The following is a 27,016-nucleotide window of genomic DNA, read 5'->3' on the forward strand; positions in this document are numbered from 1 at the left end:
CTCTGTCAAATAAATAAATAAATAAAAATCTTTAAAAATAAATTTTAAAAAATACATGAAACAAAGGAAAACGTAAACACTACAGTCCAAAACCTTTGGGATGTAGCAAAGGCGGTCATAAGAGGGAAGTATATAGCAATACAGGCCTTCGTCAAGAAGCAAGAAAAGTCTCAAGCACACAACCTAACCTTATACCTACAGGAGCTGGAAAAGATACAGCAAATAAAGCCTAAAACCAGCAGAAGGGAAGTAATAAAGAGCAGAAATAAATGATATAGAAACCAAAACAAACAAAAAAACCACAGTAGAACAGATCAACGAAACTAGGAGTTGGTTCTTTGAAAGAATTAACAAAATTGATAAACCCCTAGCCAGACTTATCAAAAAGAAAACAGAAAGGACCCAAATAAATAAAATCATGAATGAAAGAGGAGAGATCACAACCAACACTGCAGAAATACAATTATAAGAGAATATTATGAGCAATTATATGCCAATAAATCTGACAATCTGGAAGAAATGGATAAATTCTTAGAAACATATAAACCACCAAAACTGAAACAGGAAGAAATAGAAAATTTGAACAGACCCATAACCAGCAAAGAAATTGAATCAGTAACCAAAAATCACCCAATAAACAAGAGTCCAGGGCCAGACAGCTTCCTAGGGGAACTCTACCAAACATTTGAAGAAGAATTAATACTATTCTTCTGAAACTGTTCCAGAAAATAGAAATGGAAGGAAAACTTCCAAACTCATTCCATGAGGCCAGCATTACCTTGATTCCAAAACCAAAGACCCCACTAAAAAGGAGAATTACACACCACTATCCCTGATGCAGAAATTCTCAACAAGATATTAGCTAATCAAATCCAACAGTACATTAAAAGGATTATTCACCGCAATCAAGTGTGATTTATTCCTGGACTACAGGGGTGGTTCAATATCTGCAAATCAATCAAGGTGATACATCACATTAATACAAGAAAGGATAAGAACCATATGATCCTCTAAGATGCAGAAAAAACATTTGGCAAAATACAGCATCCTTTCTTGATAAAAACCCTCAAGAAAGTAGGGATAGAAGGAACATACCTCGACCTCATAAGGCCATATATGAAAGACTCACAGCGAATATCATCCTCAGTGGGGAAAAACTGAGCTTTTCCCCTAAGGTCAGGAACATGACAGAGATGTCCACTGTCACCACTGTTGTTCAGCATCCTACTGGAAGTCTTAGCGTCAGCAATCAGACAACAAAAAGAAATAAAAGGCATCCAAATTAGCAAGGAAGAAGTCAAACTTTAAGTCTTCACAGACAACATGATACTCTTTGTAGAAAACCTGGACGATTCCACCAAAAGATTGCTAGAACTGACATGTGAATTTAGCAAAATATCAAAGCAATGTATAGAAATCTGTTGCATTTGTATACACACATAATGAAGCAGCAGAAAGAGAAATCAAGGAATCCATCTCATTTACAATTGCATCAAAACCGTAGAGTACCTAGGAATAAACCTAACAAAAGAAGTAAAAGATCTGTACTCTGAAAACTTGAAGAAGACACAAAAAAAATAGAAAAGAAAAGACACAAAGAAATAGAAAATCATTCCATACTCATGGATTAGAAAAACAAATACTGTTAAGATGTCTGTACTACCCAAAGCAACCTACAAATTCAATGCAATTCCTATCAAAATAGTACCAGCATTTTTCACAGAGCTAGAACAAACAAGTCTAAAATTTGTGTGGAGCCGCAAAAGACCCCAAATAGCTAAAGTAATGCTAAAAGAAAAACCAAAGCTGGAGGCATCACAATTCTGAACTTCAAGCTATATTACAAAGCTGTAATGGTATTGTATGGTACTGTCACAAAAATACACACCTAAATCAATGGAACAGAATAGAGAACCCAGAAATGAACCCGTAACTCTGTGGTCAACTAATCTTCGACATAGCAGGAAAGAATATCCAATGGAAAAAAAGACTGTCTCTTAAACAAATGGTGTTGGGAAAATTGGACAGCAACATGTGGAAGAATGAAACTGGACTACTTTCTTACACCATACACAAAAATAAATTCAAAATGGATGAAAGACCTACATGTGAGACAGGAATCCATCAAAATCCTAGAGGAGAACACAGGCAGCAGCCTCTTTGACCTTGGCTGTAGCAGCATCTTATAAGACACGTCTCTGGAAGCAAGGGAAACAAAAGCAAAAATGAACTATTGGGACTTCATCAAAATAAAAAGCTTCTGCACAGAGTAGGAAACAATCAACAAAACTAAAAGGCAACCTATGGAATGGGAGAAGATATTTGCAATTGGCATATCAGATAAAGGGCTAGAATCCAAAATCTATAAAGACCTTATCACCCAAAAATCATATAATCCGGTTTAAGAAATGGGCAGAGGACACGAATAGACATTTTTCCAAAGAAAATATACAAATGGCTAACATACATGAAAAGATGCTTAATATCACTCATCACCTGTCAGAATGGCTAAAATTAACAACACAGGAAACAACGGATGTTGGCAAGGATGTGGAGAAAGGGGAACCCTCTTAGACTGTTGGTGGGAATGCAAACTGGTGCAGCCACTCTGGAAAAGAGTATGGAGTTTCCTCAAAAAAGTTAAAAATAGAACTGTCCTCTGACCTAGCAATTGCACTACTAAGTATCTATCCAAAGGATGCAGAAATGTAGATTTAAAAGGGCACATGCACCCCAGTGTTTATAGCAGCATTATCAACAATAACCAAATTTTGGAAAGAGCCCAAATGTGATGAATGGACAAAGAAGATGTGGTATATATACAATGGAATATTACTCAGCCATCAAAAAGAATGAAATTTTGCCATTTGTAACAATATGGATGAAACTAGAGTGTATTAAGTGAAAAAAGTCAGTCGGAGAAAGACAAACACCATATGATTTCATCATATGTGGAATTTATGAAACAAAAGAAGAGAACATAGAGAAAGGGAAGGAAAAATAAAATAAGATAAAAACAGAGAGGGAGGCAAACCATAAGAGACTGTTAACTATAGAGAACAAACTGAGGGTTGCTGGAGGGGAGGTGGGGGAGATGAGCTAAATGGGTGATGGTCATTAAGGAGGGCACTTGCGACGAGCGCTGGGTATTATATCTAAGTGATGAATCACTAAATTCTCCTGAAACTAATACTACACTATATGTTAACTAACTTCAACTTAAATAAAATTTTGGAAGAAAGAAAAATGTGGAGTGGGGAAGATGAGAGCAGAGCAGGAGGACCCTAGGCTCACTTCATCCCATGAATACAACTAGGTAACTATCAAATGATCCTAAATACCTCAGAAATTGACCTGAAAACTGGCAGAACAAACTCCACAACTAAAAGTAGAGAAGAGCCAACATCAAAGAAGGTAGGAAGTGCAGAGAGGTGGTTTGGGACAGAAACAGGTAGTGGCTGCTATAGTGGGGAGGGAGCCATGGTCACAGACAAGAGTGAGCAACTGACTAGGACACAGGGGAGCACACAGGGAAAACAAATCCCATAGCTAGCAATGGCTTAGAAAGCGAGAGGTCCAAATTTCATGAGTTCTTGCAATCAGCGGGGCTTAAAGCCTGGAATTTTAAAGGTCAGCAGGCTTGGCTGGGATAGAACCCAGAGGGCATTGCTCTGCTGTTGGAGAGAAGGCAGGCAAACAACCCACGGACATACAGCATGGAAATGGCAATCAGAAGAGTGCCTGGGGCATGCAGTGGGGTGTTATTCGCTCAGCATCCCAGAGAAACAGTGTCAATGGACATTGAGACCTCTCCAGAAACAAAGGAATCAGCTGGTACCATTTCCCTCCCCTGCCCCTCAACATAAACACAGAGCCACATGCAAAGAACCAGAGCAGTGCCAGCACTCACTACCTAACTTGCTTACACCAAGCCCCCCCCACATACACACACTCCAGTGGAACCACCCCTCCCAGTCACACTTGCTTCACTCCCAGCATAGTGGGCTCCCTCCCTGAGAAGACTGGCCCAAACCCCTGCTCACACTGTGTCTCCCAACTCAGGAGTTTTGCAGAGACTCAGTTCTGGTGCCAGTGGTGACAGGTCTTATTTCACAAACAGACCAGAGCACACCTAGCTAAAACGAGCCATATTCAGGCCATGAACCAAACAGTGCCCACAGTAGGCAAAGAGAGCCTCTGCAGATAACTGGCCTGAATGATAAAGTGGCCAGGATAAAACAGCAGAGCATATACAGCACACGTTGGATACACTCCCAGAAGCACCAGGCCCTGGGCAACCGGGGACACTACATGGTAGGGCACTATAGCACCTCTTCTTCATAAGGCTACTGTCCTCAAGAACAGGAGACATAGCTGCCTTACCTAACACAGAGACAAAGGCACAGACACTTAGACAAAATGAGAAGACATTCATCCCAAATGAAAGAACAAGACAAGGACAAGGTCATGGCCAAAGCTCTAAGTCAAACAGATGTAAGTAACATGCCTGATAGAGAATTTAAAGTAATGATCATAAGGATACTCACTGGACTTGAGGAGAGTAGAAGACCTGACTGAGACCCCTAACGCAGTGATAAGGAACAACATAGCAGAGATAAAGGGCTTAATAAATGAAATGAGAAACACGCTTGATGGACTGAGCAGCAGGCTGGAAGAAGCAGAGGAACGAATTAATGACCTAGAAGATAGAGTAATGGAAAGTAATCAAGCTGAACAAAAGAGAGAAAAAAGAATTATGTAAGATGAGAATAGACCTAGGGAACTTAGTGACTTCATCAAACATAATAACATTCATATTATAGCAGTCCCAGAAGAAGAGAGAGGAAAAGGGACAGAAAATTTTTTGAAGAAATAATAGCTGAAAATTTCCCTAATTTGAGAAAGGAAACAGATATCCAGATCCAGGAGGTATAGAGAACTCCCATCAGAACCAACAAAAGCAGATCCACAGCAAGACATATTGTAATTAAATCGGCAAAATATAGTGATAAAAAATTTTAAAAGCAGCAAGACAAAAGGAGACTAACTTATAGGGGGAAAACCCATAAGGCTAGTAGGGGACATTTCAGCAGAAACTTTCAAACCAGAAGGGTGTGGCATAATAATATTCAAAGTGCTGAATGGGAAAAATGTGCAGTCAAGAATACTCTATCCAGAAAGGCTATCAATCAGAATAGAAAGAGAAATAAATTGTTTCCCAGACGAATAAAAACTAAAGGAATTCATGACCACTAAGCCAGCCCTGCAAGAAATATTAAAGGAAGCTCTTTGAGTAGAAAGGAGAGACCAAAAGTGACAGTGTAAAGGTAGGAAACACAAAAGCAGTAAAAATGAACATTTCTGTAAAAAATCACATAACTCACCCAACATAGGAACACCCAAATACATAAAACAGTTAATAGCAAACATAAAGGAACTAATCAATAATAATACAATAATAGTAGGGGACTATAACACCCCACTTAGATATTGGGCAGATCATCTACACAGAAAATCAACAAGGAAATGATGACTTTGAATGACACCCTGGAACAGATGGATTTAGCGGGTATATTCAGAACATTCCATCCTAAAACAGCAGAATACACATTCTTTCCAAGTGCACACAGAACATTCTCCAGAATAGATCACATATTAGCCCACAAAACAAACCTCAACAAATTCAGGAAGATTGAAGTTATACCATACATCTTTTCTCACCACAACACTATGAAACTAGGAGTGAACCACAAGAAAAAAATCTGGAAAGACCACAAATACATGGAGGTTAAATAACATGCTACTAAACAATGAATGGGTCAACAAGGAACTCAAAGGAGAAATAAAAAAGTACATGGAAACAAATGAAAGTGAAAACACAGTGGTCCAAAACCTTTGGGATGCAGCAAAAATGGTTCTGAGAGGGAAGTTTATAGCAATACAGGGCTACATCAAGAAGCAAGAAAAAAATGAAATAAATAACCCAACTTTATACCTAAAGGAGCTAGGAAAAAGAGAACAAACAAAATCCAAAACCAGCAGAAGGAAGGAAATAATAAAGGTTAGAGCAGAAATAAGTAATACAGAAACTAAAACAAACAAAACAAAACACAACCAATACAACAGATCAGGAGCTGATTCTTTGGGAAAAAAAAATCAATAAAATTGATAGACCTCCAGTACCAGCTTATCAAGAAAAGAAGAGAAATAACTCAAAATCACAAATGAGAGAGAAGTAACAACCAACATCACAGAAATAAAATTACACGAGAATATTATCAAAAACTATATGCCAGCAAATTAGAAAATTTGAATAGACTTGTTAACTAGCAAAGAAATTGAATCAGTAATCAAAAAACTCCCAACAAACAAAAGTGCAGGACCAGATGGCTTCACAGGCCGCGTCTACCAAACATTTAAAGAAGAGTTAATACCTATTCTTCTCAAATTATTCCAAAGAATAGAAAAGGATGGAAAACCCAAATTCATCTTAGGAGGTCAGCATCACCCTGATACCAAAACTAGATAAAGACACCACTAAAAAAGAGAACTACAGTCCAGTATCCCTGATGAACATAGATGCAAAAATCCTCCACAAAATACTAGCAAATTGAATTCAACAGTACAGTAAAAAAATCATTTCACCACAGTCAAGTAGGATTAATTCCTGAGTTGCAAAGGTGGTTCAAAATTTGCGAATCAATCAGGATGATACATCACATCCGTAAGAGAAGGAAAAGAACCATATGATCATTTCAAGACACAGAAAAAGCATTTGACAAAGTACAGCATCCATTCATGATAAAAACCCTCATCAAAGTAGGTTTAGAGGGAACATACCCCAACATAATAAGGCCATGTATGAAAAACCCACAGCTAACATCATCCTTAATGGGGAAAAACTGAGAGCCTTTCCCCTAAGGTAAGGAACAAGACAAGGATATCCAGCCTCACCACTTTCATTCATCACAGTACTGGAAGTCCTAGCCACAGTCAGACAGACAGACAAAAGGAAAGGGAAAGAGAAAGGAAAGAGGGAGGGAGGGAGGAGGGGAGAAAAAGAGAGGTGGGAGGAAGGGAGGAAATGCATCCAAATCAGTAAGGAAGAGGTAAAATTTTCACTACTTGCAGATGACATCATATTTTAAATAGAAAATCCAAAAAACCCACCCAAAATCTGCTAGAACTGTTAAACAAATTCAGTAAAGTTGCAGGATACAAAATTCATGTACAGAAATCTGTTGTGTGTCTGTATACCAAAAATGAAGCAGCAGGAGGAAAAATTAAGAAAACAATCCCTATTTATGGGGTGGCTGGCTGGCTCAGTTGGAAGACCATGCCACTCTTGATCTTGCAGTCATGAGTTCAAGCCCCACGTTGGGTGTAGAGCTTACATTAAAAAAAAAGAAAAACAAAATCCCATTTACAATTGCACCAAAAATAGTAAGATACCTAGGAATAAACCTAACCAAAGAGGTGAAAGATCTACCTGTACTCTAAAAACTATAAAACACGAATGAAAAAAAAATTGGAGGTGAAACAAAGAAATGAAAAGACAGTCCATGCTTGTGGATTGGAAGAACAAATATTGTTAAAATGTCTATACTGCTGAAAGCAGTCTACATATTTAATCAATCCCTATCAAAATACTAACAGCTTTTTACACAGAACTGGAACAAACAGTTCTAAAATTTATATGGAGCCACAAAAAAACCTGAATAACCAAAGAAATCTTAAGAAAGAAATGCAAAGTTGGAGGCATCACAATTCCGGACTTCAAATTATATTACAAAGCTGTAGTAATCTAAACAGTGTGGTACTGGCAGAAAAATAGACACATTGATCAATGGAACAGACTAGAAAACCCAGAAATAAACACACAACTATATGGTCAATTAACCTTTTTTTAAAAGGTTTAATTATTTATTTTAGAGAGAGAGAGAGCAAGCACACATGCATGCAAGCAGTGGGAGGGGCAGAGGGACAGGGACAGAGAATCTCCAGCACACTCCCTGCTGAGCCAGAAGCCCAATGCGGGGCTCAGTCCTAGGACCTTGAGATCGAAATATGGTCAGTTAATCTTTGACAAAGCAGGAAAGAATATGCAATGGGAAAAAGTCTCTTCAACAAATGGTGTTGGGAAAACTGGACAGCAACATGCAAAAGAAAGAAACTGGACCACTTTCTGACTCCATACACAAAAATAAAATGGATTAAGGACCTAAATGTGAGACCTGAAATCATAAAACTCCTAGAAGATAACACAGGCAGTAGCAACTTTGACATTGGCTGTAGCAACTTTTTTCTAGATATGTCTCCTGAGGCAAGGGAAACAAAAGCAAAAACACTGGGACTACATCAAAATAAAAAGCTTTTACACAGCAAAGAAAACAATCACCAAAACTAAAAGGCGACCTACTGAATGGGAGAAGATATTTGTAAATGACATATCTGATAAAGAGTTAGTATCCAAAATATATAAAAGCCAAATAATATAATTTAAAACTGGGCAGAAGACTTTAACAGACATTTCTCCAAAGCCAACATCCAGATGGCCAACAGACACATAAAAAGATGCTCATCATCACTTACTGTCAGGGAAATACAAATCAAAACTTCAATGAGATATCACCTCATACCTGTCAGAATAGCTAAAATCAACAACACGAGAAACAGGTTTTGGCAAGGTTGTGGAGAAAGGGGAGTACTCGTGCACTGTTCATGGGAATGCAAAGAGGTGCAGCCATTGTGGAAAACAGTATGGAGGTTTCTCAAAAAGTTAAAAATAGAACTAGCCTTTGATCCAACAATTGTACTACTGGGTATCTACCCAAAGAATACAGAAACACTAATTCAAAGGGATGCATGTACCCTGATGTTTGTAGCAACGTTGTTTACAATAGCCAAATTATGGAAGCAGCCCAAGTATCCATCAATAGATGAATGGATAAAGAATCCATCAATAGATGAATGGATAAATCACACATATATGTATATATATATACACACACATATATAATGGTTTTTAAAAGGTTTTCATTGATAAAAAAGAATGAAATTTAAAAAATTTTAAAAACGAAATCTTGCCATTTGCAATGATATGGATGGAGCTAGAGAGTATAATGCTAAGTGAAATAAGTCAGAGAAAGACAAATACCATATGATTTCACTCATGTGGAATTTAAGAAACAAAACAAACGAGCAAAGGGGGAAAAAAAAGAGAGACAAATCAAGAAACACTCTTAAACTCTTAATTATAGAGAACAAACTGATGGTTACCAAAGGGGTGGGGGGTGGGGGGATGGGTTAAATAGGTGGTGGGGATTAAAGAGTACACTTGTCATGATGAGCACTAGGTGGTATATGAAATTGTTGAATCACTGTATTGTACACCTGAAACTAATATAACTGTATATTAACTAACTGGTATTAAAATAAAAACTGAAAAAGCCAAAAAATAAAAACATTTATATCTAAATTTTTTTAAATAAATAAACATACATTAGCATTCATTCATGGTAAAAACTCTCAGCATACTACAAGTAGAGGGTAAACTTCCTCAATTTGATAAAGAACACCTACAAAAATCCTACAGGTGATGTCATATTCAATGGTATGAAACTTGAAACATCCCACTAAGATTAGGAACAAGGTGGATGTTCCCTCTCACCACTGCTTTTCAACATCAGACTGGAAGTCCTAGCTAATGCAATAGGAGGAGATGAAGAAGAAGGAGGAGGAGAAGAAGAGAAGAAGAAGAGGAGGAAGAGATAAAAGGTATATAGATTAGGAAAGAATAAATAAAATGGTCTTTGTTCACAGATGTCATAATCATCTATGTAGGAAAAAAACTCCAAAGAACCAACAAAAAATTTCCTGAAACTAATAAGTGATAATAGCAAGATTATTGATGCAAGGTCTATGTACAAAAGTCAGTCACTTTCTTATGAACAGTGAACAAGTGGAATTTGAAATTTAAAACACATTACCATTTACATGAGAACCTTAAAAAATGAAATACTTAGTACAAATCTAACAAAATAGGGGAGTACCTGGGTTGTTCAGTCAGTTAAGTGTCTGCCGTTGGCTCGGGTCATGATCTCAGGGTCCTGGGATCGAGCCCCACGTCAGGCTTCTTGCTCAGCAGGAATCTGCTTCTACCTCTCCCTCTCCCTCTTGCCACCACTTGTGCTCTCTCTCCCTCTCTGTCTCAAATAAGTAAGTAAATAATCTTTTAAAAAATAAATCTAACAATAGGTATAAGATCTATATGCAGAAAACCACAAAACTGATGAAAGACGTCAAAGAAGAACTAAATAAATGGAGGGATATTCCATGTTTGTGGATAGGAAGACTTAATATTCTTAAGATGTTAGTTCTTATGAACTTGATCTGTCGATTCAACATAATCTCAGTCAAAATCCTGGCAAGTTATTTTGTAGATATTAACATAATTGAAGCTTATATGAAGAGGCAAAAGACTACAAATAGCCAACTCAATATTGAAGGAAAAGAACAGAGGACTGCTACTACCTGACTTTAAGACTTGATGCAAACTACAGTAATCAAGACAGTGTATAAAAAATAGACAAATAGGTTGATGGAACAAAACTGAAAGCCCAGAAATAGACCCACATTAATATAGTCAAGTGATCTCTGACAATGGAACAAAGATAGCCTTTTCAACAAATGGCACTGGAACAACTGGACATTCATATGCAAAGAGATGAACTTAGACACAGATCTTATATCCTTAACAAAAATTAACTCAAAATGGATCATAAACCTGAATGTAAAATGTGAAACTATTAAACTCCTGGAAGATAAAGTAGAGGAAACCTACATGACTTTGGGCAATGACTTTTTAGATACAAACACCGAAGATATGATGCATGAAAGAGATAATTGCTAAACTGGACTTCATCAAAATTAAAAACTTCTGCTCTGCAAAAGACAATGTCAAGAGAATGAGAAGACAAGCCACAGACTAGGAGAAAATATTTGCAAGAGACACATATGATAAAAGACTGTTATCAAAAATATACAAGGGACTCTTAAAACTCAACAATAAGAAAATTAACAACCCATTTAAAAATGGACAAAGTACCTAAACAGACACCTCACCCAAGAGGGTATACAGATGGCAAGTAAGCATATGAAAAGATGTTCAATATTATGTGTCATTAGGGAATTGTAAGTTAAAACAACAATGAGATATTACTACATTTGAATTTTAGAATAGCCAAAATACTGATTACACCAAATGCTGGCAAAGATGTAGACTAATAGGAACTCTCATTAATTACTGGTGGGAATGCAAAATGATACACTTTGGGAGACAGTTCAGTTTCTTACAAAACTAAACGTTCTTACCATCCAATCCAGTGATCGTGCTCCTTAGTACTTACCCAAATGAACTGAAAACATTTGAAATAAAAAAACCTGTACCCAGATGTTTATAGCAGCTTTATTCAAAATTGCCAAAACTTGGAAGCAACTAAGAAGTTTATCAGTAAGTGAATGGATAAGTAAACTCTGATACATCCAGATACTGGAATATTATTTGTTGCTAAAAAGAAATGAGCTGTCAAGTCTTGAAAAGACATGGAGGAAACTTAAATGCTTGTTACTAAGTGAAAGAAGCCAGTCTGAAAAGATTACATACTCTATGATTCCAATAATATGGATCATATTTTTGGATCATATATGATCAGTAATTGTTAGAGGTTAGTGGGAAGGGAGACCTGAATAGGCAGAGCATAGAGGATTTTCAGGCAGTGAAACTGTTCTGTATTCAGTGGATCCATGTCATTATACGTTTGTCAAAACCCATGGAATGTATAACACCAAGGGTGAACCCGTAACGTAAACTATGGACTTTGGGTGATAATAGCCTGTCAGTGTAGATTCATCAGTTGTAACAAATGTGCCGTGGTGGTGCTGGATTCTTATAGTGAGGGAGATTTTATGTGGGGAGAGGAGTATATAGGAATGCTCTGAAGTTTCTCAATTTTGCTGTGAACATAAGACTGCCCTAAAAAATAAATTTTATTAATTTAAATAAAAGTTACATGTACCGGTCCAAGAAATTCAAATACTTTTAAGGTAGTGTTAGTCCCCAACTCATTATTTTTTTAGGATTTATTTATTTATTTATTTGAGAGAGAGAGAGAGCACAGAGTGGGGAGGGGCAGAGGGAGAGGGAGAATCTCAAGCAGATTCCATGCTGAGCACACAGCCTGATACGGGGCTCAATCGCATGACCCTGAGATCACAACCTGAGCCAAAACCAAGAGTTGGACGCCCAGCTGACTGAGCCACCCAGGCACCCTTCCAACTCATTATTTTCCAGTTTTTCTGGCTTTTGTCACATGTTTCTTTTTTTTAAGTTATTTATCTTTAATTTTAGCTTTATTGAGGCATAATTGACAAAATTGGAAGATATTTCAAGTGTACATTGTGGTGATTAGATATACATATGTATTGTGAAAGGCCTCCCTCCATCTAGTTAATTAGCAAAACTTTTATTTTCTTAATCAAAATTTCACACATAAATGAACTTTAGTGTCATTTGGTCACATTTTCTAAAAATCCTCAGCATTTTAAATGAGTTTAATGTATAAAGTTCACTATCCTACAATGCTGCATCTTTCTACTCAATAATGGTAAATAGTGCCTTCATGTATTTAGACTTCTGGGATCCTTATTAAATGGGCTTTTAAAGTTTTCTTCATGTAGGTCTTCAAATTTCTCGGTAAGTTTATTCCACAGACCTTTTAACTTTCTTTTATTAAAATATGTGTATAGAGATCTATAACACTCACACATACACAGGGGTGGGGGGAATGTATAAAGCAAACATACAGTAGAACAAACTTAGTTAAATACCATGCAGCCATATTGACAGTATTATAAAAGCCCTAGATATGTTTCTTGGTTCAATGTGTATTCTACCTCCATGCCTTCCTACTCTCCTCCTCCCAACTACTTCCTGATTTTCATGGTGATCACTTGCTTTTCTCTACAGTTTTACTATCTGTATGTATGTATCTAAATAATACAGTTTACTTTTGCCTATTTTTGAACTTTATATGAATGGAATCTAAATGAAAACACTTTCTCTGTTCACATCACTTCTGCCACCAAATGTGTGGGGAGTTTTTCCTTACCCCAGCTAATTCTCCAGCTCTCTTGACATCAACTGGGTATCCTACAATCTAACTCAATTCTGATACTACCTAGAGTTAGCACAGAACCTCAAGTTAAGGGCTCAGCCCCACATGACTGCCCCCACCACTTCAGATGCCAATTGCAAGTAGTTGGGCCCTGGTTACCCACCGTTCTGTCCAACTTGGCTACAAATTGGGGGTTCCCATGACTCCCTTTCTAAGTTTGATAATAATAGCTCACAGAACTTAGGGAAACACTTTACTTACTATTACCACTTTATTATAAAGGATGCAAATGAACAGCCAGATGAAGAGGTACATAGGGCAAGGTCCAGAAGGGTGCTGAGTACAGGAGCTTCTGTCCCCCTGGAGTTTGGGGTACACCTCCCTACTTGTACATAGATGCACTCACCAACCTGGAAGCTCTCCAAGCTTGTTGTTTTAGGACTTTTACGAATGCTCTATGACATACATCAGATTGATTAAAATTATTAGCTGTTGGTGATTACCTCAATCTCCAGCTCCTCTCCCCTCCCCAGAGACTAAAGGAGTGGGCCTGAAAATTCTAACCCTCTAAACACATGGTTGGTTCCTGTAGCAACTAGCCCCAATCCTGAAGCGACATAGGGGCTTTCAGTCATCAGTCAAGTCATTAGCAAACTGAGGTATGGTTGAAAGGGGCTTATGAATAACAAAAGACGCTCCTCTGACCCCATGACTCAGCAAATTACCAGGGTTTACTGGAGTTCTGCCTGGAACCAAGGATGACGACCAAGACAGTAGTCTGCTCTTATCTGCGGTTTCACCTTCCCAGGTTTCAAAGACCCAGAGTCAACTGCAGTTTCTAAGCAGATGACCCCTCTTCTGACATATCATTAGAAGGTTGGTAGTAGCCTAACACTCCCATCACAATGCCTATATCTGTCATTCACCTCACTTCATCTTCATCACAGGCATTTTATCCTTATACCATCACAAGAAGGATGAGTGTAGTACAAGATATTTTGAGAGAAACCACATTCACATAACTTTTATTACAGCATATTGTTATACTTGTTTCATTTTATTATTAGTTATGGTTGTTGATCTCTTACTTTGCCTAATTTATCAAATAAATTTTATCATAGGTATATATGTATAGAAAAAACTGTATATAGGGTTCAGTACCATCTGTGGTTTTAGACATTCACTGGGGGTCTTGGAATGTATCCCCTGCAGACAGGGTGGGGGACTATCATATATCATAATATCACAGAATCATATTATATGTTATTCTCTTTTGTTTTCTTTTGGCCTCAATATTATGTTTATAAAATTAATCAATGTTATTGCATGTGGTTTTAATTATTTTTATCTCTACATAGTATTCCCAAATCAGACTGCCAAGAACCTTCTAGTTTGTGGTTTGTCTTACAACTTTATGCTGTTTTTGATAAACAGATTCCTAATTTTAATATAGTCACATATTCTTTTATGGCTTATACTTTGTATCTCAGGAAATTCTTCCTTACACAAAGATTATAAAGATATTCTCTCAGGTTTTTTTCTAAAAAATTTTTAGTTGGGGTTTTTCATTTTAATTAAGTCTTTAATAAATCTGAAGTTGATTTATAATTTTGGCATGAAGTTAAGATCTGATTTCATTTTTCCCCCCAAATGGATAACCAGTACCATTAATTGAAAGCTCCATCCTTTTCCTTCTCATCTTTAATACCACTTCTGACATAAATCAGATTTTCCTTTATGTATAGGTCTATTTGTGAACTTGCTCTTCTGTGCCATTTATCTGTTTGACTGTCTAGTGTCAGTTCCACACTGTCTTCTTTAGAAGGCTCTTGGCTATTCTTGGTCTTTTGTGTTTCCATTCATATTTTAGAGTTAACTTCTCAAGTTCTTCAATAAAACCTGTTTAGACTTTGAAATCATATTGAATTCATATGTCAATTTGGAGAGAATTGGAATATTTATGACATTGAGTCTTCTAATTCATGAACAATGGTATATACATTCATTTATTTAGGCCTACTTTAGTGTTCTTCAGTACACTTCTATAATATCTTTTCACACAGGTCCTACACATCTCTTGTTAAATTTATTCCCAGGTACTGTGTTTGTCAGGAAAAGCTGAGTTGTACTGTGGCTTAAAACAAGGTTTATTTTCATTTATGCTACTACATGTCCATTGCAGGTTGGGTAGAGGAAGAGGGATGTCTGCATATCATAGTCACGTGGGGACAGAGGTTGACAGAGCTGCCACTATCTTAAACATGGCCATGAGACATATCAGATGGAAAAGAAAGCTTTTGCAGTGTCTGCATCCAGAAATTAAAAGGCCCAGCCTAGAAGTAATACTTCTACTCATAATTTATTGGGCAGAATTAATCACATAATCCCACCTAATCGTAGGATTCAGGAAGTACAGTCTACCATGTACCATTAAGGAAATAACTGGAAATATTTGGCAACCCACAAAAATAACTACCACATGTAGTGTGTGTGTGTGTATGTGTGTGTGTGCATGCATGTGCGTGCATGTATGTGTATACATACATACATATACATATACATTCATAATTATATATATAGCATACATGTTGGGGCGCCTGGGTGGCTCAGTAGGTTAAGCAACTGACTCTTGATTTCGGCTCAGGTGGTGATCTCAGGGTCATGAGATCAAGTCTGGTATCGGGCTCCATGCTCAGCATAGAATCTGCTTAAGACTCTCTCTCCCTCTGCACCTTCCTCCTGCTCTCTCTCTCTGTAAAATAAATAAATCTTTAAAGAAGACAAACATATGGGACTCCTGGGTGGCTCACTCAGTTAAGCATCTGCCTTCAACTCAGGTCATGATCCCAGGGTCCTGGGATCAAGTTCTGCATTGGGCTCCCTGCTCAGAGGGGAGCCTGCTTCTCCTTCTGCCTGCTTCTCCCCCTGCTTGTACTCTCTCGCTCTCTCCCTCTCTCTGTCAAATAAATAAAATCTTAAAAATAAAAATTAAATTAAAACATTTTTAAAAACATATATGTATACCTGTATATAAGGTTTTCTGTGTTGCTGTGTGGATTGCCCAGAATTTTGCCCTAGAGGTTACAATTCATGTAGAATATATGAATGATTTCCTCTGAAGTTGTGTGATGTGGGAGTTATGCAACATGGTGGGACTGTTGTTGAAGTGTAACAAATGTAATTTTTATATCCAACAATCATGATAAATGCTCCTATTCTGATATTTATATATAGATTCTTTTGAGTTTTCCATATAAATAATCATATTATTCATGAAGGACGGTTTTATTCTTTCTAATCTTTATACCTTTTTTATCTTTTTCTTATTTACCTGTATTGTATGTACAACGTTGGTACAGCACTGGATAGAATTAGTGGCAGTATGCCTTTGTTGTGCTCCTGATTTTATTTTTATTTATTTTTTTAAAGATTTTATTTATTTATTTGACAGAGAGCACAAATAGGCAGAGCGGCAGGCAGAGGGAGAGGCAGGCTCCCCGCTGAACAGAGAGCCTGATGGGGGGCTTCATCGCAGGAATCTGGGATCCTGACCCAAGCCGAAGGCAGACGCTTAACCAACTGAGCCACCCAGGCGCCCCAGTGTGCTCTGATTTTAAAGGGAATGTTTTCAGTGTTTCACTATATGTTTACTGTATGCGATTTGTAAATAACTTTTAATAGTTAAGGATGCTTTCTCCTATTTCTATTTTGGGAATTTTTTTTTAGAGAGGGAAGGGGGAGAGGGAGTGGGAGAGAGAGAATCTTAAGCAGGCTCACACACAGTGCAGAGCCCGATGGCGGGGGAGCTCTATCTCAGGACCGAAATCACAACCTGAGCCAAAATCAAGAGTTGGATGCTTAACCAACTGAGCCATCGAGGCGCCCAAGAATTTATTTTTTCTTTTTAAGACTGGATGTTGAATGTGTTATCAAATGCTTTTTGGCCTCTTCACATGATTATATGATTTCCTCCTTTATGCAGCAAGTTATATTAATTTTTTTTAACACTAAACTAGGTGTGATTCCTAGGTAGACTCACCTAGGTTGTGCTGGACTTAGTTAATAGTGTTTTAAGATTTTTATGTATGTGTATAGAAGTGATATGACTTATAATATTTTCTTCTTGTACTTTCAGATTTTGGAACAAGTTTATGCTAAGTCATAATATGAGTTGGAGGTATCCCTTCATTTTTTATTCTTTTAAATCACTTATATAAAGTAGAATCATTTTTTTCCTTAAATTTTTAGCAGAACTGTCCTTTTGAAATCACCTTGATCTGGAGTTTTTTGAAGGAAGAGGTTTCAACTACTGATTTCTTTTCTTTATTGGTTAAAGGGCTATTTTGATTTTTTTCTTTCTTCATAAGTCAACTTAAAAAATGTCTTTTCGTTATGGAAAATTTCAAACATGAAAAATAGAGCAAACTGTGTAATGATCCCCCACATACCTCATCACCCAGTTTCTTGAGTCAGTTTGCTCAGCTTTGTTTTTCCAGGGATTTATCTATTTTATCCAAGATCCCAAGTTTTTTTTTTATATAGAATTGTTCATAACATCTTCTCATCTTTTTTGTCTTAAAACATCTGTAATTTTGTCCCTTTTCATTCTTGATATTGGTTATTTGTGCCTTTGTTGTCTTAATTTTCTTATCATGTTTGCTAATTTTAATAATCTTTTTAAAAGAACAAACCTGTGACGTTGTTACACTTCTCTTCTGTGTTCTGTTTCATTCATTTCTGCTCTTGTTACTATTTCCTCTGTTCTGCTTTCTTCGCGGGTATTCTGTCCTTTTTCTGCTATCTAAAGGTGTGTGCTTAGCACATTACTTTTCTCCCATTTTCCTTTTCTAATTAAATGTCTAAGTGTAATTTTTTTTCTACAGTTATTTTGCTGCATGTCACATTTTAATGCCTAGTATTTTTGTTATTGTTCAGTTCTAAAATTTTTCCAATTTCTGTGATTTCTTCTTTGACCTATATGTTATTTGGTTGTGCTTCTTAATTTGCAGTTGTATGGAGTTTGTCCTGGTTACTTTTTTGTATTGTTTCCTAACCTAAGAGTATTTTTGGTCTGAGTGATAATCTTTTGACATTGACTAAGATGTACTTTGACTCCTGGTATGTGGTAAATTTTGTAAATATTTCATATAATTGTGAATAACTATTCTATCTGAGTCCTTTAGATGAAGCTTGTTAAATGTGTTCAGATCTTCTGTATCCATAATAATTTTTTGTTTGCATGACCTATCAATTGAGAAAGACATGCAGGGGCACCTGGGTGGCTGAGTCAGTTAAGCATCTGCCTTCGGCTCAGGTCATGATCCCGGGGTCCTGGGATCGAGTCCTGTGTTGGGCTCCCTGCTCAGCGGGGAGCCCGCTTCTCCCTCTTCCCACCCCACCCCCCGACTTGTGCTGTCTCTCTCCTGCTCTCTCTCTGAAATAAATAAATATTTTTTTAAAAAATTTAAAAAAAAAGAAAGACATAATAATTTCTCACAATGACTGTGGATATTCCTGTTTCTCCTTGTAACTATATCTATTTTTGCTTTATGAAGATTATATTATTAGGCATGCAGTTTTAAGATTTATTTATTTATTTATTTATTTGTTTATTTATTTGACAGAGTGAGAGTGAGCGCGAGCAGGGGGAGCAACAGGCAGAGGGAGAAGGAGAAGCAGGTTCCCTGCTGAACAGAGTCCTACACAGGGCTCCATCCCAGGAGCTCGGGATCATGACCTGAGCCGAAGGCAGACGCTTAACCAAAGGAGCCACCCGGGCGCCCCTAGGCATACAGTTTTGAAATTATTATATCTTTTTTTTTAAAGATTTTACCTATTTATTTGACAGACAGAGAGATAGCCAGTGACAGAGGGAACACAAGCAGGGGGAGCAGGAGAGGAAGAAGCAGTCTCCCAGCGGAGGAGCCCAATGCGGGGCTCCATCCAAGAACGCCGGGATCACGCCCTGAGCCAAAGGCAGACACTTAAAGACTGAGCCACCCAGGCGCCCCTGAAATTATTATATCTTGATGAAATAAGTCTTATTGTACAGGGGCCTCTTTATCTCTAGTAATGTTATTTTCATTAAAATCTTATTTTGTCTGATACTAATGTAACTATATTGGCTTTCTTTTGGTTGGTTTTTCTTGTTATATCTCCTCCCATGTTTTTACGTTTATATATCAATTCTAGCTTTTATTAGGTTGATTAATCAGAGTATCTAGCTAGCCCTTCTGATCAGAAATTAAACTTTTTTTTAAATACTGGGATCAATTTGCTAATACTTTATAGAGGATATTTACATGCATGTTCATCAATGAGACTGATCAATAATTAGGATGATATTGTCATCCACACTGAGACAGTGTTGAGAGTAAAAGGGAGTACAATATTTTTCTAGGCTTATGGCATAGAGATTGATTATAGTACCATTGGCTGGCATCATCAGGATTTATGAACTGCCTAATCATTTTGGCAAGGAATGGAGGTAAAGATAGAAGGTTTTCCAGTAACTAATCTAGTTAGGGCTCAAACTTACCCTGTTGATTTTATAACCATTATTGTATTACTCTATATATCTGACTATAAACTGATTATATATTGAATGAAGTTGTAGAGAGAAAAGAAGGAAACAGACCTGGGTTTGAATGTCTGTCTCTGTGACTTAATTGTATAATCCTTAGGTAATGACCTAGCCCCTCTAAACTCCATTTCCCCCATCTGTATACTAGAGATTATAATGCCTACCTGATAGGGATATTGTGAAAATTAAAGATACGTGAAAGCACTCAGTATGTTCTTAGTACATAGTAGATTCTCTTATGTTACCTTACCTTCCTTAGTTTCTGTTGTAAATTATCCTGTGTATTTGCTTTTTGAAACAAAGGTTGCTCTTTCCCTTGTGACTTAAGGTTGAAATCTTCCCTACTACTCTCCTGTTTACCTTGGATCAGAAAAAATTTCCCACTGTGCCCTTAATTATATCCATGTGGCACTCGGATAATTTAAGAAGGTATAGAAATTGACTGTATTGACAGTAGCAAAATTTTGACCAAAGGAAATAAATTAATGCTTATCTTATATAAAATGTATAAATTATCAGTGAAGCAAAAAGGTAAAATATGTTTATCTAAAAGCTCAGATGTAAATCTTCTTTGATAAAGCAAAGACTCCCTACTAGACCTCTTAAATATTCTCACAATCCTTTAACAGGACTTCATTGACTTAACTCGAGAAACCAGACCAAGGGCAAAGGATCGCAATGGACTCTGTGTGATTGACCTGACAAGAACTGAGGAAGAAAGTAGACCTATTGCCACTCTTGACTTGACTCTAGAACCTGTTGCTCCTTCCCAGAAAGAGCCAACCAGTCTTCAGACATGTGCCAGTCTCTCCAGCAAAGAGGTGATGGAAGGGCGGGCCGACAGAAGCTCTTGGCCTGCAGCACGGAGAATCGTTAACAGCGATCCTGTGGATTTGGACCTTTTGGAAGAAACCACATTTGAAGGTCCGCAACTCCCTACATCCATCAGCGGGGACTCTGTTTATCCAGCAGAGCCAAATTGTAGCTCAACTGCATTCAAAGGTGACCTTGGCTTCTTGGCAAACCTACAACTATCTTCTGATATTCACTCCCTCTCCCCAACAAGCAATAATGGTAGCAGCAGCAATCAGAGGGCACCCTTGCCATGCCCACAGCAAGACGTGCCTTGCCCACCACAAGCCTTGCCGTGCCCACTGCGAACCTTGCCGTGCCCACTGCGAGCCTCACCATGTCCACCACGAGCCTCCTCATGCCCACCACGAGCCTTGTCATGCCCATCACAAACCGTGCAGTGCCAAGCACAAGCTTTGCCTCACCTGCCTCAAGAAGTTCCATGCCCTCCTCAAGATATGCCATGCCCTCAGCAGAATGTGCCAAGCCCTCCGCCAGATTCATCGTGGCAACCTCAGCTCTCACCCAGCCCACCTCAAGACTCACTGTGCCCACCTCAAGACTCTCTGGGCCTACGTCAAGATGTACCAGGCCCACCTCAAAACATATCCTATCCACAGGATGTGACACACTTACAAGATATGCCACAGTCATCAGGAGATGTGCCACAGTCACCAAGACACGTGCCCCAGTCACCAGCAGACGTGCCACAGTCACCAGGAAATGCACCACAGTCACCGGAAAGTGTGCCACATTCCCCTGGAGAAGTCCCAGACTTCCCAGGAGATGGGCTCCGTTCACCTGGAGCCATGCCATGCTTGCCAGGAGACATGCCACACTCACTTGGAGACTTGCCTCACTTACTGCGAGACAGGCCTTACTCCCTCCAAAATGATACACAGAACCATGACACTCCTATGGAAGTCTCAGCTCCATCCTCGCCAAGGTTCTCTCCCAGCCCACAGTCTCCACCGTCTGAAACTTCCTTAGAGAAAGTTCCTTGGCTTTCTGTCACAGAAACTCCAGCCAGAAAAGAGAGAGCACTGTCAGAGCCTGCTCACCCCGGGTCTGCCCAGGTACAAGCACGAACACCACGAGGTGGGTTATACAACAGACCATGCCTGCATAGACTGAAGTATTTCTTACGACCTCCGGTTCATCACCTCTTCTTCCAGACACTAATACCAGATAAAGACACAAGAGAGGTGAGCTAACATATCTTCCGCTAGAGACTAGATGTCCTCTGTATAGGCCTCGCATGAAGTCACTCTGCTGTAAGGAGTCCGTGCATGAGAGAACAGACCCAGGATAAATTCAGTATTTTTATCTTTCCTCCTCTTGTGGAATCATCTAGTGTAGAGACAGACCTGGGTTCAAATTTCACCCCCACAGTTAGCAGCTGGCACTGTAGAAGTCACTATACCTTTCTGAGCCCTAGCTTCCCTAGGTATAAAATGGACATAAGAACACACCTCATAGGATCATTAAATGACATAACATATGTAAAGTGCCTATTAGAGTGTCTGACTCATAATAGGCCTTCATTAAATACTTCTCTTTAATTCCTATACTTTTCCCTTCCAGATGCCCTTATTACTGCTCTCGTATCACAGAGATAGTGATACTCTTGTCACTTCAGTACCTCCAAAATTATTACTTTCTGACTTTTGGGGAGGATATTCAATTTTAAGATTTTAATGGAATGCTACTTCCCATTGGTCTTTATTTAGTTATGAGAATTAAACCAGATGCTTTTCTTAGCAGAGGTAAGGAAAAAAATTGTGGCTGAGTCCTACAATGTGAAGCTATTTTTTCATTGTCCATAGCCATATTCTCAACATTAAGAAGAGTGGCTTGAGGTAGGCCGGGAATTCAAACAGTGCATTCTTGGAGCAGTCAGCAGTCCAGCGAGTAGGTATCAGGCATTCATGTTGATTTGGTCTGAAGAGTGATTTTTTTTTCTCTCATTTTTATTGTTGTTTTATCTTCTGATATGTTTTATCTCTTCTCCTTCTGAGTGACTCTCCCCAACCACTAGCTCATTCTCTTTTTTCCTGTGGGTTTGCCTCAGGGTGGTGATACATCAGGCCATTATAAAGAGCATTTGGAGGACTTGAGAGAGTTTGTGTTTCCCTAGTCAAAGCTGTAGTGCTTCATAGGTGCTGCACAACCAGCAAAGCGGCCAGTAGATGCGAATGGGGATAGCATATTCCCTTTCTGGATAAGCATAGCTTGGGTTAAAAGATGGCAGTTCGGGGCGCCTGGGTGGTGCAGTCGTTAAGCGTCTGTCCTGGGCTCAGGGCGTGATTCCGGGATCGAGTCCCCCGTTGGGCTCCTCCGCTGGGAGCCTGCTTCTTCCTCTCCCACTCCCCTGCTGTGTTCCCTCTCTCGCTGGCTGTCTCTCTGTCACATAAATAAAGAAAATCTTAAAAAAAAAAAAAAAAAAGATGGCAGTTAGGCCAAACAAAAGGGATTTTTCTTCTTAATCTTTATTTCTCACTTTAAAGAACCTTGGCCGTCCAGAGTTCATCAGTAAATCTTTTCTGTCTCTCCTATGATTTCTTTTGGGCTTTTAATAAGTACTTCTTCACTAGGTCATTTTCCTCCCAGAACTTCTTAGCCAGTCCCCATGCTGCCACTTCCCAGCCATTGGCCTTAAACCTTCTGTTGGTTTAGCTCTACAATAAGCCATGAGGACCATATCACAAAGTTGTTTGACTTAAAAGTAAGCACATAAAGCACAAACCCACCTTTCAAGGCCTAAAGAAATGTTTTGTATTAGTTCCCCTTAAGTATATGGGCATCAAAAGAATTTGTAAACTTTATTTGTTTGTAGGTGTCCACATTTGTAGGCAAGAAATGAATTATATAGGTTCAAATATAGGTAAAGTGCCTCACAAGTAAAATGGTCACCAAACCAAGATTTTTTGTTCTTCTCTTCTCTGGCTCTTAATTTTTATTACATACCAGGTACAGTATTGATCTTTGATCAGTGAGATCAAGTGTTACCCTCAGGTGATTTGAGACCTAAGGAACGCTCACTGGACTTCTCTAGAAGATATCCTGAAAGGACAATTCAAACCATCACTGTTTTACTGTTATACATAAGCTGTCAAATCTTTGGTTGATGTTTTAAATTTAATACTTATTCTCAGATCTTAAAAAATAATACTTGCTTAATATAAAACATTTTAAAATATAAAAAATAATTACTTATGGTGCTATCAGTCAGCATTTATTATTGTTAATAATTTTGGTGTATTTCCTGCTTAGTTGCCTTTCTATATATAGGCAGTTTTAATTTTTTAATAATGGGGATTTTTAACAAAAATATATTTGTTATTGTTGGTTTTACTGTTTAGAGGTAGTGTGAATGTAGAGGGTAAATCTGGGGTTATACCACCCCATGTGTGAAATCAGCTTCTGCCATTTGTTACATGACAAATGCTTACTCTCCAAATCTGTTTCCTTATCTATAAAATAGGAATAATAATAGTATGTAGTTATTAGGTTGTTGTGAGAATTAAAGTGAGGATAAGTTAAATGTTCAGAAAATATTCTTACCGTTGTTGTTATACTCCAATATCTAAAAACTTTTTAATGTTCTTTTCCTTCTGGTTGTGAAAGTAATATGTATCTATTATGTAAAAATACAAAAGAGCATATAGAGGAAAATCATCCATAATTCCACCGACCACCCAGATAATAGAAAACCACTTTTCACATATTCTCTCCCAGTCTTTTTATATACATACTTTTAGGGGGTGTAGGGGAAGCAACTTAACATTTACTGTTGACAGTAAATCAACTAAATGGGATTCTTTTTAAAAAAAATCTTTCTTTATCTCTTTATTTCAGTATCTGATATGGTATCATAACTACCCCTGTCTTCTCACTCTCACTCCAAAATCAACTTAGGCTAGCTCTTGACTCTTTTGTACTTTCTTTTCTATTGCTGTATTTTAGAACAGATGCAATCATATTATTTTTTTTAAAGATTTTTTTTTAATTTATTTATTTGACAGAGATAGAGACAGCCAGCGAGAGAGGGAACACAAGCAGGGGGAGTGGGAGAGGAAGAAGCAGGCTCATAGCAGAGGAGCCTGATGTGGGGCTCGATCCCATAATGCCGGGATCACGCCCTGAGCTGAAGGCAGACGCCCAACCGCTGTGCCACTCAGGCCCCCCTAGATGCAATCATATTATATGTACAACTTTGAATTCTTATTTTTTAACTTAATATAAGTATTTCCCCATGTCTTTAAAAGTTTTTTAGATAAGACTTTTCAGTCTTTTTATTCTTTAATTATGAATATTTCAAATGCATGGAAAATTTTGCTGTCTTCAACCTGTTTCAGAACCTCTTGTTTTTATGTCCGTAGAAACCTATCCTAATTTCTTTCTTTTTATCTCTACAGAGTAAGGGTCAAAAATTAGAACCCATTCCTCATCGAAGACTAAGAATGGTAACAAACACCATTGAAGAAAATTTTCCCCTGGGGACTGTGCAGTTTTTGATGGACTTTGTGTCACCCCAGCATTACCCACCCAGAGAAATTGTGGCTCACATCATCCAGAAAATCCTGCTCAGTGGCTCTGAGACCGTGGATGTCCTGAAGGAGGCCTATATGCTTCTCATGAAAATTCAACAGTATGAACCTTAGATGTTGGTGAATCTCCTAGGGAACCTGGACTCAGGGCACAGCTTTCTGTTGCCTAAGCTTGATTCAGCTAACCATTAGAGAGGGTGACTTAGTATGTCAGTGTTACTTGGTTTGCAAGTGACAGGAAATCCAATCCAAACTAGCTTTAACAGCTGAGAGCAGAGAATTTAATTATTCACGTTACTAGAAACCTAGGAATAAGACTTAATTCAGTTCAAAATGGTTACCAGGATCCATTTTTCAGCCCTGCTTTGCTCCTCTTTTCAGGATCTACATAGTAGTCTTCTCAACCTCCAGCTTTAATGAGAGAGAGAGTCCACTTCCTTACAATCTGAAATTGAGTCTTGTAGGCTTTAATTGGTATAACATAGGACATGAGCTCATTTTTGAGCCAATCACTGTGAACTGAAGGATAGAATATCATGATTGGCCAAATAAGCTTCACAGCCTTCATCCTAGGATCCTGGCAGATAAAGCTAATGGGCTAGAGTAATAAAGAATTGATTTCTTCAAGGCCAAATTAGGGTACTAATGCCTTCCAAAAGAGAAGTGGATAATGAAAGTTCTACCCTCAGATGACTTGGTATCATCTCAAAGGGTGGGCAGGAGCACTAAGGATAAGAGGAGGTTTCTGTTTCTGTCATCTTCCACATCCCATCGCCTCTTCCACTGAACTCTCCAGAATTCTAATTGATGTCATTTGACTTTCAGGCTACATCCAGCTAATGCCAAGACAGTGGAGTGGGACTGGAAGCTGCTCACTTATGTCATGGAGGAAGAGGTAACATAACAATTATGAGGGTGTACCTTTTGCACAAGTTTTAGTTAGAAACAAAAGCGACGACAGATCTGGTAGTAAAGTCTGCCATTATTCCCTCCTTGTACTCCCACCCCCACCAAAAAATTCCTATTGAAATGGTATATGCTGTCTTCCAATTCAAAATTAAGTACATTCACTTATCCCTCTCCTTCTTGAGATCCCATTAAAGAGAATAGTAAATGAATAGAGAAAGATATAAATCCATGGCAATGAAAATAAGGGGAAGGGCAACAAATCTGAATGAAAACTAGAAGAACTAAAGGAAAAGTAAGATTGTTACTGGTGAAACTACCAGAGAAAGCCACAGGCTATAATACATGCAGCCAAGGAGCAAGGAAGTCTACCTTTTATAGCAGAGAGTTTTCAGCTCAGAAACACAATATATATTAGAGGGTTGGAGTCAGACATAGGCTGTAAATTTGTTGAAAAGTTGTAGATAGAACTGACAACCTGTCCATTCTTGAGTACAGAAAGTTCAGTCATCAGGCTACATAATTTCAGGCAAAAAGAGGATTTATTGTCTAAAAACATTGAATGAACCATCTGTCATAAACAAAGGCACCTAGTGTAGAGTTGGTATTCCAGAAAAAGTCTTCTGCATTCTGACTTTTAGGGGTCCCTAAACTTAATTGCCAGCTTTCTGTCTGCTCACCCAAAGCACTTGGCTGAAACAAATTACTTTCAACCTAGAATACTAAACCCAACCAAATGATTATTCAAGTGTGAGTATAACATAAAAACATGTAGGAACTTGAAAAAATATTCCCACCCCCATTTCTTTGGTTACCTAAATGTATGCGTCAAAAGAATGGGGGAATAATAAAGAGGGAGGCACAGGATCCAGGGAACACTAGATCTAATCCAAGAGAATAATAAAGAGAGTTCCTGAAATTATGCTGAATAGCAGACCTAGAGAGCATTT

General features: G+C 38.1%; 1 protein-coding gene across 1 annotated transcript in view; it reads left to right on the forward strand.

Moving 5' to 3' along the window:
* Positions 1 to 27,016, forward strand: part of SIMC1 (SUMO interacting motifs containing 1) — an 82,464-nt gene that overhangs the window by 17,163 nt on the left and 38,285 nt on the right. Inside the window, exons 2-4 of the mRNA XM_026511010.4 lie at positions 20,388 to 21,815; positions 25,029 to 25,261; positions 25,986 to 26,055. Of these exons, the coding sequence (XP_026366795.1) occupies positions 20,388 to 21,815; positions 25,029 to 25,261; positions 25,986 to 26,055 (1,731 nt within the window). The remainder of the gene's footprint in view (positions 1 to 20,387; positions 21,816 to 25,028; positions 25,262 to 25,985; positions 26,056 to 27,016) is intronic.

Source organism: Ursus arctos, unplaced genomic scaffold, assembly GCF_023065955.2.
Source record: "Ursus arctos isolate Adak ecotype North America unplaced genomic scaffold, UrsArc2.0 scaffold_15, whole genome shotgun sequence".
NCBI classification, from domain to species: Eukaryota; Metazoa; Chordata; class Mammalia; order Carnivora; family Ursidae; genus Ursus; species Ursus arctos.